The sequence below is a fragment of the Macaca thibetana genome, chromosome 19 (assembly GCF_024542745.1).
Source record: "Macaca thibetana thibetana isolate TM-01 chromosome 19, ASM2454274v1, whole genome shotgun sequence".
Taxonomy (NCBI): domain Eukaryota; kingdom Metazoa; phylum Chordata; class Mammalia; order Primates; family Cercopithecidae; genus Macaca; species Macaca thibetana.
The window spans coordinates 13,630,687-13,650,991 of NC_065596.1; the positions used below are offsets into that span (position 1 = coordinate 13,630,687).

At 51.5% G+C, this 20,305-nt stretch overlaps 1 protein-coding gene across 1 annotated transcript; it reads right to left on the bottom strand.

The window, feature by feature from the left end:
* Positions 1 to 3,877: 3,877 nt before the first annotated feature.
* QTRT1 (queuine tRNA-ribosyltransferase catalytic subunit 1) lies at positions 3,878 to 15,847 on the bottom strand. The gene is made up of 10 exons (XM_050770560.1): positions 15,565 to 15,847; positions 15,257 to 15,325; positions 15,020 to 15,158; positions 9,670 to 9,748; positions 9,435 to 9,550; positions 4,949 to 5,087; positions 4,613 to 4,688; positions 4,374 to 4,483; positions 4,201 to 4,288; positions 3,878 to 4,123 (listed from the first exon to the last, which is right to left on the bottom strand). Exons 1-10 carry the CDS (start codon positions 15,832 to 15,834, stop codon positions 3,971 to 3,973), a joined length of 1,239 nt encoding a protein of 412 aa, XP_050626517.1. The 5' UTR covers positions 15,835 to 15,847; the 3' UTR covers positions 3,878 to 3,970.
* Positions 15,848 to 20,305: the final 4,458 nt, after the last annotated feature.

Genomic DNA, 20,305 nt, shown 5'->3' on the forward strand with positions numbered 1-20,305 from the left:
ACCACAGGCATGCCCTGAGTCAACTATGCCCAGCTAATTATTTTTATTTTATTTTTTATAGAGACAGGGTCTTGCTGTGTTGTCCAGGCTGGTCTCAAACTCCTGGGCCCAAACGACTGTCACAGACCAGCCTCCCAAAAGTGCTGGGATTACAGGTGTGAACCCCCCAACTGGCTTTGGATCTTTTTGAACACCCACTAAAACTCAACGAATCCTCTCCCCGTGAAAAGATACGCTATTTTGTAGGCAAAATTGGGGTTCTGGGAACTGGAACTCCTGACAATGGACAGAGACAAATAGGATTTGAAGTGTTTTGATCCCTCTGGAGACAAATAGGCCAGAGACCAGGAAACCCAGTGAGGAAGCAGGAGCAGGTAAGTGCTCTGACCTGAGGCAGCACAAGAAGTTGGAGAAAGAGGAGGAGAGTGGTTCATGGCATTTGCCTGTTTTGTGACCCAAAACCCCAGGTCTCAAAGAAATAGACAAAAAGGGCCAGGTGCGGTGGCTCATGCCTGTAATCCTAGCACTTTGGGAGGCTGAGGCGGGTAGATCGCCTGAGGTCAGGTGTTTGAAACCAGCTTGGCTAATATGGTGAAACCCCGTTTCTACTAAAAATACAAAAAATTAGCCAGGCGTGGTGGTGCGTGCCTGTAATCCCAGCTACTCCAGAGGCTGAGGCAGGAGAATCGCTTGAACACAGGAGGTGGAAGTTGCGGTGAGCCGAGATCGCACCACTGCACTCCAGCCTGGGCAACAAGAGCAAAATTCCGTCTCAAAAACAAATAAACAAACAAACAAAAAACGTTGAGGAAACTCTTCATGTACTGAAGTATAAATAATATGAGATATACTAAGAGGAAAAAACAAGCAAGGTACAGAATTGTGTGTGAAGGATGCTGACATGCATGAAAACCATATGTACACATGGAAAATTGCTGGAAAATACACAAACTGATAAAAGCAGTTGCACTTTTGATGTGATTTGAATTGTGGATTATATACATGTATTACTTTTTCACTTTTTTTTTTTTTTTTTTTGAAACAAGAGTCTTGCTCTATTGCTCAGGCTGGAGTGCAGTGATGCAATCTCAGTTTACTGCAACCTCTGCCTCCCAGGTTCAGATGATTCTCCTGCCTCAGCCTCTCAAGTAGCTGGGACTACAGGTGCATGCCACCATACCGGCTAATTTTTGTGTTTTTAGTAGAGACGGGGTTTCACCATGTTGGCCAGGCAGGTCTCAAACTCCTAACCTCAGATGATCCACCCTCTTGGCCTCCCACAGTGCTGGGATTGCAGGTGTGAGCCACTGCGCTTGGACTTTTTTTCTTTTCTTTTTTTTTTTTTTTTTTTTTTTTTTTGAGACGGAGTCTCGCTCTGTCACCCAGGCTGGAGTGCAGTGGCCGGATCTCAGCTCACTGCAAGCTCCGCCTCCCGGGTTCACGCCATTCTCCTGCCTCAGCCTCCCAAGTAGCTGGGACTACAGGCGCCTGCCACCTCGCCCGGCTAAGTTTTTGTATTTTTAGTAGAGACGGGGTTTCACTGTGTTACCCAGGATGGTCTCGATCTCCTGACCTCGTGATCCGCCCGTCTCGGCCTCCCAAAGTGCTGGGATTACAGGCTTGAGCCACCGCGCCCGGCCTTCTTTTCTTTTTTTGAGATGGAGTCTTGCTCTGTCACCCAGGCTAGAGTATAGTAGTGCGATCTCGGCTCACTGCAACCTCTGAGTCCTGGCTTCAAGCGATTTTCCTGCCTCAGCCTCCAGAGTAGCTGGGATTACAGGCATGTGCCATCACGCCCAGCTACTTTTTGTATTTTTAGTAGAGATGGGGTTTCACCATGTTGGCCAGGCTGGTCTTGAACTCCTGACCTCATGATCTGCCCTCCTTGGCCTCCCAAAATGCTGGGATTACAGGTGTGAGCCACCACGCCCGACTTTTTTTTTTTTTTTTTTTTTTTGAGATGGAGTCTCGCTGTCTCTCAGGGTGGAGTGCAGTGGTGCAATCTTGGCTCACTGCAACATCCATGTCCTGGGTTCAAGTGATTCTCCTGCCTCAGCCTCCAGAGTAGCTAGGACTACAAGCACGTGTTGCCACACCCAGCAAATTTTTGTATTTTTAGTAGAGATGGGATTTCACTGTGTTGGCCAGGCTGGTCTCAAACTCCTTGACCTCAAGTGATCCGCCCGCCCGATTGGCCTCCCAAAGTGCTGGGATTATAGGTGTAAGCCACTGCGCCTGGCCTACTTTTTCCATTTCAAAAACTTCATTTTTGAAGAGCACTGGTTTTTGTTTTTGAGACACAGTCTCACTCTGTTGCCCAGCCTGGAGTGCAGTGGTGCAATTGCGGCTCATTACAGCCTCAACCTCCTGAGCTTCAGCGATCCTCCCACCTCAGCTTCCTCAGTAGCTGGGAACACAGATGCACACCACCTGTATTTTTTGTAAAGATGGAGTTTTGTCATGTTGCCCGGGCTGGTGAAGATCACTAGCTCTGTAACTGATCATATCTGGCTTAGATCCTGGACCTGTTTATCTACTGATTACCATGGTCTGAATGTCTATAGACCAGCCCCTACCCGCTCACCCACCACACCAAGATTAATATGTGGAAACACAATTCCCCAACATGATGGTAACTGGAGGTGGGGCCTTTGGAAGGCGATTAGGTGATTAGGTGAATGGGATTTGTGCCCTTATGTATTTTTTTTCTTTTCACAAACCTGCTGAGTGTCTCAGTGTGCCCTTATAAAAGAGACCCCAGAGAGCTGCCTTCCGCTACGTGAGATTAGAGAAAAGATCGCCATCTAGGAAGTTTGCCCTCAACAGACACTGAATCTGCTGGTACCTTGATCTTGAATTTCCCAGCCTCTAGAACTGTGATAAATCAATTTCTGTTGTTTATAGCCACCCAGTTGATGGTATTTTGTTATATATAGCAGCCAGAACGGACTAAGAAAGTGACAGTGACCATGTAACTTCATTCCTCTGCACCTCAGTGTCCTCCTCTGTAAAATGGAATACGACTGACTGTACATGCAACATTAAGTTGCAAAAATAATCAACTTGATGATTATAGACCTGGCATGGCAGCTCCAGATCGAGGCTACAGTGAGCCATGTTTGAACCAATGCACTCCAGCCTGGATGACAAAGCGAGACAGTCTCAAAAAAAAAAAAAAAAAAAGAGGCTGGGCACTGTGGTTCACGCCTGTAATCACGCTTTGGGAGGCCGAGGCAGGCAGATCACTTGAGGTCAGGAGTTTAAGACCAGTCTGGCCAACATGGTGAAATCCCATCTCTATTAAAAATACAAAAATTAGCTGGGCATGGTGGCACACGCCTGTAGTCTCAGCTACTGGGGAGGCTGAGGCAGGAGAATCATTTGAACCTGGGAGGCAGAGGTTGCAGTGAGCAGAGATCCCACCACGGCACTCCAGCCTGGGTGACAGAGCGAGACTCAGTCTCAGAAAAAAAAAAAAAAAAAGGAAAAAAAAAAAATAAGAGATTAAGCCTCATATCTATGAGTCAGACTAGGAGTGTATGCCTTAAAGTCAAGATACCATTTCTTTGATGGTGATGATCTTGGGCAAGTTCCCTCCCTTCTCTGGGCCTGCTTCCTCAGCTGCAAAAAAGGAGAGGCCAACAGTACCTCCCTCCAAGGTGGTTGGGGGGCCTGGGCCCCAGGAAGCAGGTGGCAGCTCTCACTCTAGGGGCACGCCCCACACGCTGGGCACTGGCAGGTGGTTTCCAGCTATCCGCTGCTGCCACAGTGATGTGTTATGATTGGTGACAAGGGGAGATATTCCACTGCAGTGACGCTCAGACCGAGAGGGGGACCCAGAGAGGCCACCTCCCCAAAAAGACACAGACACACTCTGTAAGTTACAATAAAAAAAAAACCTTCCAAAAAGAAATCCTCCAATATCTTCCGGCCCCTCCCTCCCTCTCTCCCTCCCTCTCCCAATGCCAGGTCAGCCCAGTGTGATTCCCACAGAGGCCAGAGCATCGGTGGCCCAGGTGGGACAGAGGGTGGGATCCCCGTACATGGTGCCCATGAAGTCCCGCACGAAGTCCGGAAAGCGCTTCTCCACAATGCTGGTGCGGACGGCGCTCATGAGCTGCAGCTGCGGGGAGGGGCGGTCAGCGTGGGGCATATGCACCTAGGACACCCCCACCCGCCCTGCCCCAGGCGCTGGCTCACCTGGTAGGCGATATTATGGACCGTGAGGTGGTGCAGTGCGGCCGTGTTGTCGCTGTGCAGCAGTGCGTGCAGGAAGGCGCGGCTGTGCCTGTCGAGCGGCAGGGGACAGCTCAGCACAGCCGGGCCCTGTCCCCTCCATGCCCTGCCCCAGCTCCCAGTACCATCCTGCCTACTTTTGGCACGTGGGGCAGGTGCACTCCGGGTTTATGGGGCCGAAGTCCTTCTCGAACACCTTCCTCCTCAACTGCAGGTTCCCAGTAGGCACCAGGGCAGAGCCAAAGCGCTGCGGGAAAGGAAGAGCGGGAAAGGGGGTCACCCAGGGCTTCATTCTCCCCATCCCCCCAACCCCTAACTTTGCCTCCCTAGTCCCCCACCCATCTCCCACCCTGACCTCCTTCTGCCAGAGCCTCACCGCTGTCCGTGTGGGGAAGACGCAGTCGAACATGTCACATCCAAGAGCCACGCAGACTACCAGATCAGTGGCATAGCTGGGGTTGCAGCCACGGCGGGAGGGGGCAAAGAACCTCAGGGGCTTCCCAGGACCCCTCCCAACCCTCACACTGCCCCAGACTGGGCCATATTCCCTCAGAATGGGACATATTCCCCAAGGGACAGCCATGTCTTCCTAGTCTCCTCAGATCAGAGCTGTGTCCGTTTCCCCCAAATGCCACCCCCCCAAGCAGGGCAGGGGGTCCCCAGGAATCCACTCCCCACAGGTAGGTCTCCGGCTCCCCTATCCACAACATACCCGACCCCCATCAGATATCGGGGCTTGTCCTTTGGCAGCCGAGAGGTGCTCAGCGCCACCATCCGCCAGAACTGCGACTTGCTCTCACCCCCACTCAGGCCCCCGATGGCGAAGCCAGGCACGTCCCGCTTGGTCATCTCTGAGGGTACAGGGTAAAGTGAGGGCTACAGAAGAGGAAATGTGCCTGGTCTACAATCCCAGAACAGACCCTGCCCAGACTTCCAGAGTCGCTCAGGGAGACAGTCAGAGAGACAGACAGACAGAGAGACAGAGGCAGAGGCGGAGACGGAGACGGAGACGGAGAGGGAGATGGAGGACAGGGTCCATCAGTCTGTCTGTCTGTCTAGGGGCTGGGACTGCTGCTGATCTCAGCTAACATTTATTGAGTGCCTGCTGTATGCAAGACCCTTTTCTTCAGTCCTCAGAAGAGGCACAGCCCACAGTCCCTCAGCTAAAACTGTTGGAAGCAGATGTGTTTCGGAATTTGGAATTTTCCGGATTTGAGAACAGTAAATGTCCCACATGCTGAGTAACAACAGCTGTCAGGTCAGGCGCAGTGGCTCACACCTGTAATCTCAGCACTGTGGGAGGCCGAGGCAAGCAGATCACTTGAAGTCTGGCGTTCAAGACCAATCTGGCCAACATGGTGAAACCCTGCCTCTACTAAAAACACGAGAAGTAGCCAGGCATGGTGGTGCATGCCTGTGGTCCCAGTTACTCAGAAGGCTGAGGCAGGAGAATCGCTTGAACCTGGGAGGCGGAGGTTGCAGTGAGCCAAGATCTCGCCACTGCACTCCAGCCTGGGCAACAGAGTGAGATTCTGTCTCAAAAAAGAAAGAAAGAAAAAGGACCAGGTGCAGTGGCTCACGCCTGTAATCCCAGCACTTTGGGAGGCCAAGGCAGGCAGATTAGAAGGTCAGGAGTTCGAAAGCAGGCTGACCAAGGTGGTGAAACCCTATCTCTACTGAAATATAAAAATTAGCTGGGCATGGCCGGGCACGGTGGCTCACGCCTGTAATCCCAGCACTTTGGGAGGCCAAGGAGGGCGGATCACGAGGTCAGGAGATCAAGACCATTCTGGCTCACACGGTGAAACCCCATCTCTACTAAAAACACAAAAAATTAGCCAGGCATGGTCGCGGGCACCTGTAGTCCCAGCTACTCAGGAGGCTGACGCAGGAGAATGGTGTGAACCCGGGAGGCGGAGCTCGCAGTGAGCCAAGATCGCGCCACTGCACTCCAGCCAGGGCGACAGAGCGAAACTCCATCTCAAAAAAAAAAAAAAAAAAAAAATTAGTCCAGCGTGGTGATGGGTACCTGTAGTCCCAGCTACGCAGGAGACTGAGGCAGGATAATCGCTTGAACCCGGGAGGCGGAGGTTGCGGTGAGCTGACATCACCCCACTGCACTCCAGCCTGGGCGACAGAGCGAGATTCCATCTCAAAAATAAAACAAAACAACAACAAAAAAACACCCCCAAAAAACACCCAATAGCCTGTCATCAAACACTGTAATATTTGTGCAACAAGATATGTGAAGACTTGGTGGGGGAAGGGGAGTGAGAGCATTAGGACAAATACATAACACATGCAGGGCTTAAAACCTAGATGACCACCATGGCACATATACAGCTATGTAACAAACCTGCACGTTCTGTACATGTATTCCAGAACTTAAATTTTTTTTTTTTTTTGAGACAGAGTCTCGTTGTGTTGCCCAGGCTGGAGTGCAGTGGCCGGATCTCAGCTCACTGCAAGCTCCGCCTCCCAGGTTTACGTCATTCTCCTGCCTCAGCCTCCTGAGTAGCTGGGACTACAGGCGCCCGCCACCTCGCCCGGCAACTTTTTTGTATTTTTTAGTACAGACGGGGTTTCACCGTGTTAGCCAGGATGGTCTCGATCTCCTGACCTCATGATCCACCCGTCTCGGCCTCCCAAAGTGCTGGGATTACAGGCTTGAGCCACCGCGCCCGGCCTTTTTTTTTTTTTTTTTTTTGAGATGGAGTTTTACTCTTGTTGCCCAGGCTGGAGTGCAGTGGCGTGATCTTGGCTCACTTCAACCTTCGCCTCCCGGATTCACGTGATTCTCCTGCCTCAGCCCCCTGAGTAGCTGGGATTACAGTAGCCTGCCACCATGCGCGGCTAATTTTCTGTATTTTTAATAGAGACAGGGTTCCGCCATGTTGGGCAGGTTGGTCTCGAACTTCTGACCTCAGGGGATCCGTCCACCTCGGCCTCCCAAAATGCTGGGATTACAGGCATGAGCCACCACACCCGGCCAAAGTAAAATTTTAAAAATAAAAATAGGCTGGGAGCGTGGCTCACGTCTGTAATCCTAGCACTTTGGGAGGCCACAGCGGGTGGATCATGAGGTCAGTAGTTAGAGACCAGTCTGGCCAACATGGTGAAACCCTGTCTCTACTAAAAATACAAAAATTAGCCAGGCATGGTGGTGGGTGCCTGTAATCCCAGCTACTCGGGAGGCTGAAGCAGGAGAATCGCTTGAAACCAGAAGGCAGAGGTTGCAGTGAGCCGAGATGGCGCCACTGCACTCCAGGGTAGACAACAAGAACGAAATTCCATCTTGAAAAGTAAAAAATAGGCCGGGCGCGGTGGCTCAAGCCTGTAATCCCAGCACTTTGGGAGGCTGAGACGGGCGGATCACGAGGTCAGGAGATCAAGACCATCCTGGCTAACACGGTGAAACCCTGTCCCTACTAAAAAATACAAAAAACTGGCCGGACGAGGTGATGTGCGCCTGTAGTCCCAGCTACTCAGAAGGCTGAGGCAGGAGAATGGCGTGAACCCGGGAGGCAGAGCTCGCAGTGAGCTGAGATCCGGCCACTGCACTCCAGCCTGGGCGACAGAGCGAGACTCCGTCTCAAAAACAAAAGGAAAAAATAAATAAAAATAAAAATATGTGAAGACTTATAACAACTGGGATAAAAAATGAGAGATCCAGGTTAGCGAGGCAATGAGTTGCAAATTTTTTAGGGCATTCTAAGTTTTTTCTTTTTTCTTTTTTTTTTTGAGACAGGGTCTCACTGTGTTGCCCAGACTGCAGTACAGTGGTGTCATCATAGCTCACTGCAGCCACCAACCTCTGGGCTCAAGTGATCCTCCCTCCTCAGCCTCCCAAGTGTCTAGGATCACAGGCATGCACTCCCATGCTTGCGTGCTAATTTTCTTTTTTTCTTTTTTTTTTGAGACAGATTCTTGCCCTGTCGCCCAGGCTGGAGTGCAGTGACATGATCTCAGCTCACTGTAACCTCCACCTCCTGGGTTCAAGCTCTCAGCCTCCTGAGTAGCTAGGATTACAGGTACCCAGCACCATGCCTGGCGAATTTTTGTATTTTTAGTAGAGACGGGGTTTCACCATGCTGGTCAGGCTGGTCTCGAACTCCTGGCCTCGTGATCTGCCCGCCTTGGTCTCAAAGTACTGGGATTACAGGCGTGAGCCAGCGCACCTGGCCCAATTCTCTTTTTTTAGAGACAGGATCTCGCTACGTCGCCCAGACTGGTCTCAAACACCTGGCCGCAAGCAATCCGCTTGCCATGGCCTCCTAAAGTGCTGGGATTCCAGTGTGAGCTATGGCACCAGGCCAATGTTCTGGATTTTAGACTTTCGCTCTGAGGACCTGGATGACAGAGAAGGGGCTGCAGAATTGTACTATTGTTCAACTTGCCTGAAACAAGAAGAAACTGGGGCCTGCAGGGCTTAAACCACTAGTCCAAGGCAACATATGCCAAAGGCTGGATTCAAACCTGGGTCTGGCCTCCAGGCCAGACTGCACTCCAGCTCACTGCACTCCAGCATGAGCAACAGAGTAAGACCCTGTCTCAAAAATAAATAAATAGGACGGGCACAGTGGCTCACGCCTGTAATCCCAGCACTTTGGGAAGCCAAGGTGGGTGGATCACAAAGTCAGGAGTTTGAGACCAGCCTGGCCAATATGGTGAAACCCCGTCTCTACTAAAAATACAAAAATTAGCCGGGCGTGGTGGCAGGCGCCTGTAGTCCCAGCTACTCAGGAGGCTGGGGCAGGAGAATGGTGTAAACCCGGGATGCGGAGGTTGCAGTGAGCCGAGATCGCGCCACTGCACTCCAGCCTGGGCGACAGTGGAAGACTCCATCTTAAAAAAAAAAAAAAAAGGAAAATAAATAAATAAATAAATAGGCTGGGCGAGGTAGCTCATGACTATAATCCCAGCACTTTGGGAGGTCGAGGAGGGTGCATCACCTGAGACTCCATCTCAAAAATAAAACGAAAACAAACAAACAAAAAAACCAGAAGACTATTAACTACTGGAATCACGGCCATTCTCTCAATACATTCTACTGCACATGGCCTGAGAGCCTTCGCTTCGGCTATTTTTTCTAGCACAGTGCCCTTCCACCCATTAGCAATCCAGTTCCACCATGTGCCAAGCCCATGTGGGGACCTCCTCGATGGCCAAGCCCTGGGTCTGCCAGCGCACGGCTCTACCTTCAAGGCAGGTGGCCCGGAGATCTGCGTCCAGCCCACCCTGGATAATGGCGAAGAGGTTCTGCTTGTCCGGCTGCTGATGGGCTGCAATGCACCGGTCCAGCCAGCGGATTGACCTGCAACAGGGCCCCAGTCACAAGCCCCAGGGGCCTGGTGAGGGGGTAGGAGACAAGGCTACAGGGACAAGGATCCCCTCCCCCCACACATCCCCCACATGCACACAGCATGTACACACCTGTACATGGCCTCCTCCACACGTGGCCCAGTCACGGTGCTGCTGACCACGTCATCCAGCTGCATGATGATGTCCGAGCCTGATGGTGAGATGGGGGCAACATCACTGGGAAAGCCCGAAGTGCTTGGGGAAAGCCTCCTATCACATGGGTTCAAGTTGGACTTCCCCAAGAGCATCCCCCCATTCCCCGTCTTGCTAACTCCCACGTGGCTTTCCCAGTCTGTTCATACAACAGCCAGAAGGAGCTTTACAAAATGTGCCTTTGGTCCTGTCTCTCCCCAGCTTAAAATCCTATCCTGTTACACAAAATAAAATCCTAAAATGTACAAAGGGATTCCTTGCTATGTGGCGTGCCACAGCAAGACCAGGAAACCAAACTTCCATCAGCAGGGCTCTGCTGGCTGGGCGCGGTGACTAGGCCTATAATCCCAGCAATTGGGACACCGAGGCAGGCAGACTATCTGAGGTCAGCAGTTCAAGACCAGCCTGGCCAACATGGTGAAACCCCATCTCTCCTAAAAACACAAAAATCAGCCAGGTGTGATGGCGCGTGCCTGTAGCCCCAGGGCTTGGAAGGCAGAGACAGGAGAATCGCATGAATCTGGGAGACGGAGGTTGTAGTGAGCCAAGACTGTGCCACTGCACTTCAGCCTGGATGACAGATCAAGGCTGTGTCAAAAAAAAAAAAAAGCCGGGCGCGGTGGCTCACGCCTGTAATCCCAGCACTTTGGGAGGCCGAGGCGGGCGGATCACAAAGTCAGGAGATCGAGACCACGGTGAAACCCCGTCTCTACTAAAAATACAAAAAATTAGCCGGGCGCAGTTGTGGGCGCCTGTAGTCCCAGCTACTCGGGAGGCTGAGGCAGGAGAATGGCGTGAACCCGGGAGGCGGAGCTTGCAGTGAGCCGAGATTGCGCCACTGCACTCCAGCCTGGGAGACAGAGCGAGACTCCGTCTCAAAAAAAAAAAAAAAAAAAAAAAAAAAAAAAAAAAAAGGCCGGGCACGGCGGCTCAAGCCTGTAATCCCAGCACTTTGGGAGGCCGAGGCGGGTGGATCACGAGGTCAGGAGATCGAGACTATCCTGGCTAACATGGTGAAACCCCGTCTCTACTAAAAATACAAAAAACTAGCCGGGCGTGGTGGCGGGCGCCTGTAGTCTCAGCTACTTGGGAGGTTGAGGCGGGAGAATGGCGTGAACCCGGGAGGCGGAGCTTGCAGTGAGCCGAGATCACGCCACTGCACTCCAGCCTGGGAGACACAGCGAGACTCCGTCTCAAAAAAAAAAAAAAAAAAAAAAAAGATTAAAAAAAAAAAGCCAGGTGCAGTGGCTCACGCCTGTCATCCCAGCACTTTGGAAGGCTGACCCAGGTGGATCATTTGAGGTCAGGAGTTCGAGACCAGCCTGGCCAACGTGGTGAAACCCCATCTCTACCAAAAATACAAAAATTAGCAGGACGTGGTGGTATATGCCTGTAATCCCAGGTACTCAAGAGGCTGAGGCAGGAGAATCGCTTGAACCCAGGAGGCGGAGGTTGCAGTGAGCTGAAATCACACCACTGTACTCCAGCCTGGGCAACAGAGCGAGACGCAGTCTCAAAAAGAAAAATAAAATAAAGTGCTAAGATTATAGGCATGAGTCACTGCGCACAGCATAGTGGTTTAGTGACATAAAATGAAACCTGATGACCTATAATCCACACACTTTGGAAGGCCCAGGCAGAAGGATCACTTGAGCCCAGGAGTTCGAGACCGGCCTGGGCAACACAGAGAGACCCTATCTCCATTATTAAGAAAATACTCGGGAGGCTGAGGCAGGAGAATGGAGTAAACCCGGGAGGCGGAGCTTGCAGTGAGCTGAGATCCGGCCACTGCACTCCAGCCTGGGCTACAGAGCGAGACTCCGTCTCAAAAAAAAAAAAAAGAAAATAAACAGGCCAGGCACAGTGGCTCAAGCCTGTAATCCCAGCACTTTGGGAGGCCAAGACGGGCAGATCACGAGGTCAGGAGATCAAGACCATCCTGGCTAACACGGTGAAACCCCGTCTCTACTAAAAAATACAAAAAACTAGCAGGGCAAGGTGGCAGGCGCCTATAGTCCCAGCTACTCGGGAGGCTGAAGCAGGAGAATGGCGTGAATCCGGGAGGCGGAACTTGCAGTGAGCCGAGATCCGGCCACTGCACTCCAGCCTGGGTGACACAGCGAGACTCCGTCTCAAAAAAAAGAAAATAAACAGATGAAACAAATTAAAATAAAAAAGAACAGGCCAGGCGTGGTGGCTCGCGCCTGTAATCCCAGCGCTTTGGGAGGCCAAGGTGGGCCAATCACTTGAGATCAGGAGTTCCAGACCACCCTGGCCAACATGGTAAAACTCTGTCTCTATGACAAACACAAAAATTAGCCGGACATGGTGGCGTGCACCTGAAGTCCCAGCTACTCAGGAGGCTGAGGCAGGAGAATTGCTTGAACCCGGGAAGCAGAGGTTGCAATGAGCCGAGATCACGCCACAGTACTCTAGTCTGGGTGACAGCAAGATTCGGTCTCAAAAAAGAAAAAAAGGGGCCAGGCACGGTGGCTCACACCTGTAATTCCAGCACTTTGGGAGGCCAAGGACCAGCCTGGCCAACATGGTGAAACCCCATCTCTACTAAAAATATAAAAACTAGCCGGGTGTGGTGGTGGGCGCCTGTAATCCCAGCTACTCGGGAGGCTGAGGCAGGAGAATTGCTTGAACCCAGAAGACAAAGGCTGCAGCCAACACAGTGCCACTGCACTCCGGCCTTGGCAAAAGAGACTCTGTCTCAAAAAAAAAAAGAAACAAGAAAAAATGGGCAGGGCGTGGCGACTCATGCCTGTAATCCCAGCACTTTGAGAGGCCGAGGTGGGTGGATCACGAGGTCAGGAGATCGAGACCATCCTGGCAAACATGGCGAAACCCCATCTCTACTAAAAATACAAAAAAAATTAGCCGGGTGTGGTGGCGGGCACCTGTAGTCCCAGCTACTCGGGAGGCTGAGGCAGGAGAATGGCGTGAACCCAGAAGGCGGAGCTTACAGTTAGCTGAAATGGTGCCACTGCACTCCAGCCTGGGCAACAGAGCAAGACTCCATCTCAAAAAAAAAAAAAAAAAAAGAAAGAAAAAATGGGAGCCGGGCGCGTTGGCTCACGCCTGTAATCCCAGCACTTTGGGAGGCCGAGGCGGGCAGATCGCTTGAGGTCAGGATTGAGACCAGCCTGGCCAACATGGTGAAACCCTGTCTCTACTAAAAATACAAAAAACTAGCTGGGCGTGGTGGCGTGCACCTGTAATCCCAGCTACTTAGGGGGCTGAGGAGAATTGCTTGAGGCCAGGAGGCAGAGGTTGCAGTGACCTGAGATTGTGCCACTGTACTCTAGCCAGGGTGACAGAGTGACACTCTGTCTTAAAATAATAACTAAAAAGGCCGGGCGCGGTGGCTCACGCCTGTAATCCCAGCACTTTGGGAGGCCGAGGCGGGCGGATCACAAGGTAGGAGATCGAGACCACGGTGAAACCCCGTCTCTACTAAAAATACAAAAAATTAGCCGGGTGCGGTTGTGGGCGCCTGTAGTCCCAGCTACTCGGGAGGCTGAGCCAGGAGAATGGCCGGAACCCGGGAGGCGGAGCTTGCAGTGAGCCGAGATCGCAACACTGCACTCCAGCCTGGGCGACAGCGGGAGACTCCGTCTCCAAAAAAAATAAAAAAATAAATAAAATAATAATAATTAATAAAAATAAATAAACATAAAAAAATAAACTTACAGGCCAGGCACGGTGGCTCACGCCTGTAATCCCAGCACTTTGGGGGGCCAAGATGGGTAGATCACTTGAGGTCAGGAGTTTGTAACCAGCCTAGTCAACATGGTGAAACCCCGTCTCTACAGAAAATACAAAAATTAGCTGGGTGTGGTAGCGGGCACTTGTAATCCCAGCTACTCGGGAGGCTAAGGCAGGAGAATTGCTTGAACCAGGAGGCAGCTGTTGCAGTGAGTCGTGATTGCACCTAGGCCTCCCAAAGTGCTGGGATTACAGGCAAGAGCCACTGCACCCAGCCCGGGGCTTCTTTTCTAATAGGGGCTTTTGTTATAGGGGCGTCAGTCATGAATCTAAGAAGAAAAAATATTTCTTCCTCCCTACAGCATCAATTTATTAGAATGATGAGGGGAAGAGAGGTGTTGACCCTGTGTTGCCGTGGTTCTTTACAAGGTTGAGAAAATGTTAACCGTCTTTATCAAGAAATGGGGATACTGGGCCGGGTGTAGTGGCTCACACCTATAATCCCAGAACTCTGGGAGGCTGAAGCAGGTGAATCACCTGAGGTTAGGAGTTTGAGACCAGCCTGGCCAACATAGTGAAACCCCGTCTCTACGAAAAATACAAAAACTAGCTGGGCATAGTGGCAAGCAGTTGTAATTCCAGCTACTCAGCAGGCTGAGGCAGGAGAATCACTCAAACCCAGGAGGTGGAGGTTGCAGTGAGCAGAGATCACACCATTGCACTCCAGCCTGTGTGACTCTGTCTCAAAAAAAAAAAAAAAAAAAGGCCCGGCGTGGTGGCTCACGCCTGTAATCCCAGCACTTTGGGAGGCCAAGGCAGGTGGATCACCTGAACTCAGGAGTTCGAGACTAGCCTGACCAACATGGAGAAACCCCATCTCTACTAAAAATACAAAATTAGCCGAGCGTTGTGGCGCACGCCTGTAATCCCAGCTATTTGGGAGGCTGAGTCAGGAGAATCGCTTGAACCTGGGAGGCAGAGTTTGCAGTGAGCCGAGATCGCACCACTGTACTCCAGCCTGGGCAACAAGAGCGAAACTCCTCCTCAAAAAAAAAAAAAAGGAAGGATATTGAGGATATGGGAGGAGCCTAATGCCTCCCCAATCCTCTTGTTGCCACCATTATTTCAACAGGTATTTGTACAATTAATTTGTTTTTTAAATTTATTTTTTTGGTAGAGACAGGGTCTCCCTGTATTGCCCAAGCTGGTCTCCAACTCCCGGCCTCAAGTGATCTTCCCACCTCAGTTTCCCAAATTGCTGGGATTACAGGCATGAGCTTCTACATCCAGTCTTAATTTGCTGAGAGAAAAATTGCAATAATAATACTTAAGCTACTACATGGCTGGCATGGAGATTTACGACATCATCTCATATGTACTTGTCAACAATTCTACCAAAGACCTGCTACTATTTACCCCCGCTTTGAGTTGGTTCAACTGAAGCTCTGCGAGGAGTGACCTGCTCAAAGCCACACAACACCTAAAGAACAGGCCCTGTGTCACCTTCACCCCCTGACAGACAGGGTAAGGGGGCGGCTCCCCAGGGTCCTCTCACCCAGCGCGTTCTGGATCTGCACGGATTTCTCCGGGCTCAGCAGGGTCTCACTGCCGTCGTAGGGAGAGCGGAAGCGGACGCCCTCCTCCGTCACCTCGGACAGAGACACCAGTGACACCATCTGGAAACCGCCGCTGTCCTAAGGGAAACCCCACCGCAAGGCTGTCAGGGGGTGGAGATGGGGGACCCCTCACTCCAGAGAAGCGCCCTAGGACGCCGGCTCTCTCCTCAGCTCACCGTTAGCAGATTATGTGGCCAATTCATGAAGCCGTGGAGACCGTTGGCTTTCTGGATCAGTTCGGGTCCCTGGGTTGATAGAAGAAAGTGTCAGGTTAGGGGTGACAGCGTCCCTGGGGGCCCTTCTTGAGAGACAGAGCTGGCCAGCTTTAGTCCCCGCTGCTCTTTCACGCCCAGCACAAGGCCTGGTCATGGGGGGGCGCTCAATACGGCTGGTCGATTGACTTTGGGAGGAGTGTCCGGGCCTGGAGGACGCTCCATGGCTCCCCACGCCTCGCCGCCTCCCCGCGCGGGCAGAGCCCACCCACCGGCCTTAGACCCAGATGGTAGGTATTGCCCAGGCAGATGCGGCAACCCAGAGCGTCCAGCTGCTCTGTCGTGATGCCCTTCATGGTGGCCTGCGTGCCCACTGGCATGAACACAGGAGTTGCCACTGTCCCATGAGGCAGCCGCAGCTCGCCTGCCCGGGCCCTGGAGCGGCTGCATTCGGCCACCAGCCGCATGATCCGTGGGGCCGACTCCAGGGAAGCCTGGGTGGCTACTCCCGCCATCTTGACTGTCGGGACCACGTGGGCCATACCACACAGTGGGCGGCGCCATGTTGGCTGCTGTCACGTGACAGCGCGACCCCGTTCTGGAGCCCGGGAAAGCGTCGGGGGACCATGGCAACGGATTTGAACCCCTGGTCCTGGCTGGGCGCCCACTTAATTCCTACCCGCAACACGCTAAAGCGAAGAATCAAAATTGCGCTGGGAACGAATCCCATCCCTAGCACTTTCGAGCTACAATCAGAGAATCTCTTAGCCATAATTTTCTCTTGCATAAAATGTGGCGAATTACAGCATCTCGGCATAAAGACGTTTTAAGGATTGAATAAAGATGATGTATAGATCTTTACACAGTGCTTGGCCCAGGCTGCAGTGAGTTATTGGTGGCGCTTTTGTTGCATCTTATTCATTGCTTTGTACCAAGAGATTAGTACAGGACCGGCCGGGCGCGGTGGCTCAAGCCTGTAATCCCAGCACTTTGGGAGGCCGAGACGGGTGGATCACGAGGTCAGGAGATCGAGACCATCCTGGCTAACACGGTGAAACCCCGTCTCTACTAAGAAATACAAAAAAATAAACTAGCCGGGCGAGGTGGCGGGCGCCTGTAGTCCCAGCTACTTGGGAGGCTGAGGCCGGAGAATGGCGTGAACCCGGGAGGCGGAGCTTGCAGTGAGCTGAGATCCGGCCACTGCACTCCAGCCTGGGCTACAGAGTGAGACTCCGTCTCAAAAAAAAAAAAAAAAAAAAAAAGAGATTAGTACAGGACCTAGCACATATTAAGGGTTCAGTTAGCATTAGTTTATTCAATAAAAGAAGGAGGCTGGGTGCAGTGGCTCACGCCTGTAATCCCATCAATTTGGGAGGCCAAGGCGGTAAATCAGTTGAGCCCAGAGGTTTGGGACCAGCCTGGGCAAAATAATGAGACTTCGTCTCTACCAACGAAACAAACAAAAAATTTAGCCCGGCACGCTGGCGCCCTCTGTAGTCTGAGCTACTTGGGAGGCTGAAGCGAAAAGATCACTTGAACCCAGGAGACAGATGAGGCCGTGAGCTGTGATCATGCCAGTGCACTACAGCCTGGGCGACACAGTGAGACCTCCTCTCAAAAAATATAAAAATTAAATAAGGAATCCCAGATTTATAGAAGAGGCTAAGGCTCAGAACCTGGCCACAATTATTCTTTCATTCATTCAGTGTATACCTATATATACATACCCGACTAGCTCCAGACTCTATGCAGCAAGGGGAGGAAGGGTCGCAGATTTATTGAGTGGTGGTTGTGTTCCATTTATAATAATAATAAATAAAGCCGGGCACAGTGGTTTTCTCCAATAATCCCAGCATTTTGGGAGGCTGAGGAGGGTGGGTCATTTAAGGCAAGGAGTTTGAGACCAGCCTGGGAAACATAAGAGACCCCGTCTCTACAAAAGTAACAAAATACTAGACCAGAGTAGTGATGTGAGCCTGTAGTCCCAGCTACTTGGGAGGCTGAGACAGGAAGATCACTTAGGCCTGGAAGGTTGAGGCTCATGAGGCTGCAGGGAGCTGTAATCTTGCCACTGCACTCCAGCTTGGGTGACAGAGTGAGACTTTGTCTCAAAAACAAAACAAAACAAAACATAATATATAACTATATAACCCCCGGCAGGCGCAGTGGCTCAAATCTGCATTACCAGCACTTTGAGAGGCCAAGGCAGGAAGTGCACTTAAAGCCAGGAGATTGAGACCAGCTTGAGTAATATAGCGAGACCCCGTCCGTACAAAAAATTTAAAAATTGGCTGGGTGCAGTGGCTCACGCCTGTAATCCCAGCACTTTGGTAGGCCAAAGCAGGCAGATCATGAGGTTAGGAGTTCAAGACCAGCCTGGCCAGTAGGGTGAAACTCTGTCTCTACTAAAAAAACAAAAATTGATTGGGTGTGATGGCGAGTGCCTGTAATCCCAGCTACTCGGGAGGCTGAGATAGGAGAATCACTTGAACCTGGGAGGCCGAGGTTGCAATGAGTTGAGATTGCACCACTGCACTCCTGCCTAGGTGACAGAGCAAGATTCTGTCTTGAAAAAAAAATAAAAATAAAAAATTAACCAGGTGTGGCTGGGTGCAGTGGCTCTCGCCTGTAATCCCAGCACTTTGGAAGGCCAAGGGGGGCAGATCATGAGGTCAGGAGATCAAGAGCATCCTGGCTAACACTGTGAAACCCTGTCTCTACTTAAAAATACAAAAAATTAGCCGGGCGTGGTGGTGGGAGCCTGTAGTCCCAGCTATTTGGGAGGCTGAGGCAGGAGAATGGCATGAACCCCGGAGGTGGAGCTTGCAGTGAGCGGAGATCGCGCCACTGCACTCCAGCCTGGGCGACAGAGTGAGACTCCGTCTAAAAAAAAAAAAAAAAAAATTAACCGGGTGTGGCTGGGTGCAGTAGCTCACACCTGTAATTCCAGAACTTTGGGGGGCCGAGGCGGGCGGATCACCTGAGGTTGGGAGTTCAAGACCAGCCTGACCAACATGGAGAAACCCTGTCTCTAGTAAAAATACAAAATTAGCCGGGCATGGTGGCACATGCCTGTAATCCCAGCTACTCGGAAGGCTGAGGCAGGAGAATTGCTTGAACCCAGGAGGCAGAGGTTGCAGTGGGCCACTATCACGCCATTGCACTCCAGTCTGGGTAACAAGAGCAAAACTCCATCTAAAAAAAAAAAAAATTAAAAATATTAACAGGGTATGGGCCAGGCGCTCACACCTGTAATCCCAACACTTTGGGAGGCCAAGGTGGGTGGATCACTGGAGGTCAGGCGTTCAAGTCCAGCCTGGCCGATATAGTGAAACCTCCCCTTCACTAAAAAAATTAAAAAATTAGCCAGGCGCGGTGGCTCAAGCCTGTAATCCCAGCACTTTGGGAGGCCGAGACGGGCGGATCATGAGGTCAGGAGATCGAGCCCATCCTGGCTAACACGGTGAAACCCCGTCTCTACTAAAAATACAAAAATCTAGCCGGGCGAGGTGGCGGTGCCTGTAGTCCCAGCTACTTGGGAGGCTGAGGCCGGAGAATGGTGTAAACCCGGGAGGCGGAGCTTGCAGTGAGCTGAGATCCGGCCACTGCACTCCAGCCTGGGCGACAGAGCGAGACTCCGTCTCAAAAAAATAAATAAATAAATAAAAAATAAAAAAAATTAAAAAATTAGCCAGACATGGGGGTGCATGCCTGTAGTCCCAGCTACTCGAGAGGCTGAGACAGGCGAATCGCTTGAAGCCGGGACGCAGAGTTGAGTTGAGATCGCGCCACTGCACTCCAGCCTCAGGCAACAGAGCGAGACTTCATCTCAAAAATCAAAAACAAAAGCAAAAAAAAACACAAAAACATTAACATGGTGTGGTGGCATGCCCCTGTAGTCTCAGCTACTCGAGAAGCTGAGACAGGAGGATCACTTGAGCTGAAGAGTTGGAGGCTGCAGTGAGCTATGATCGGGCTACTGTACACCAGGCTGGGCAACAGAGTGAGACTCAAACCCTAAAAAAAGATAATAATAATATACAATATTATATAGTAATTGTTATCATTACAACTGGATCTGATGTCTATCCTGGCCAGCAGAGAGCGCTATTGTCCCAGAAGATGTCCTTTCAATTGTCAAACTGGGTTACTCTGGCCAAGAGGGTGTCTCCAAGAGCCTCAAGCCTCCTATCCTGTAAGAAAGGCTAAGGATGTCAGTTGCCCAGAGGGTGGGGCATCCTTAGTAAGGCCACACCTGGAAAACACCCCTGAACACCAGCAAGGCAACCTCAGGGCCTTTGCACCTGCTTTTGTCTACAACACTCATCCTTTCTTTACTTTTTCTTTTCTTTTTTTTTTTTTTTTTTTTTTTTTTTTGAGACGGAGTCTCGCTCTGTCGCCCAGGCTGGAGTGCAGTGGCGCGATCTCGGCTCACTGCAAGCTCCGCCTCCCGGGTTCACGCCATTCTCCTGCCTCAGCCTCCCGAGTAGCTGGGACTACAGGCGCCCACAACCGCGCCCGGCTAATTTTTTGTATTTTTAGTAGAGACGGGGTTTCACCGTGGTCTCGATCTCCTGACCTTGTGATCCACCCGCCTTGGCCTCCCAAAGTGCTGGGATTACAGGCGTGAGCCACCGCGCCCGGCTCTTTTTCTTTTTTTTGAGACAGAGTCTCACTCTGTTGCTCAGGATAGAGTGCAGTGGCACAGTCTCAGCTCACTGCAACCTCCACCTCCCGCATTCAAGTGATTCTCCTACCTCAGCCTCCCAAGCAGCTGGGATTACAGGTGCCCGCTGCCATGCCTGGCTAATTTTTTTTTTTTTTTTTGAGACAGAGTCTCCCTCTGCTGCCCAGGCTGGAGTGCAGTGGCACGATCTCAGCTCACTGAAAGCTCTGCCTCCCGGTTCATGCCATTCTCCGGCCTCAGCCTCCCAAGTAGATGGGACTACAGGCGCCCGCCACCACGCCCTGCTAACTTTTTGTATTTTTAGTAGAGATGGGGTTTCACCGTGT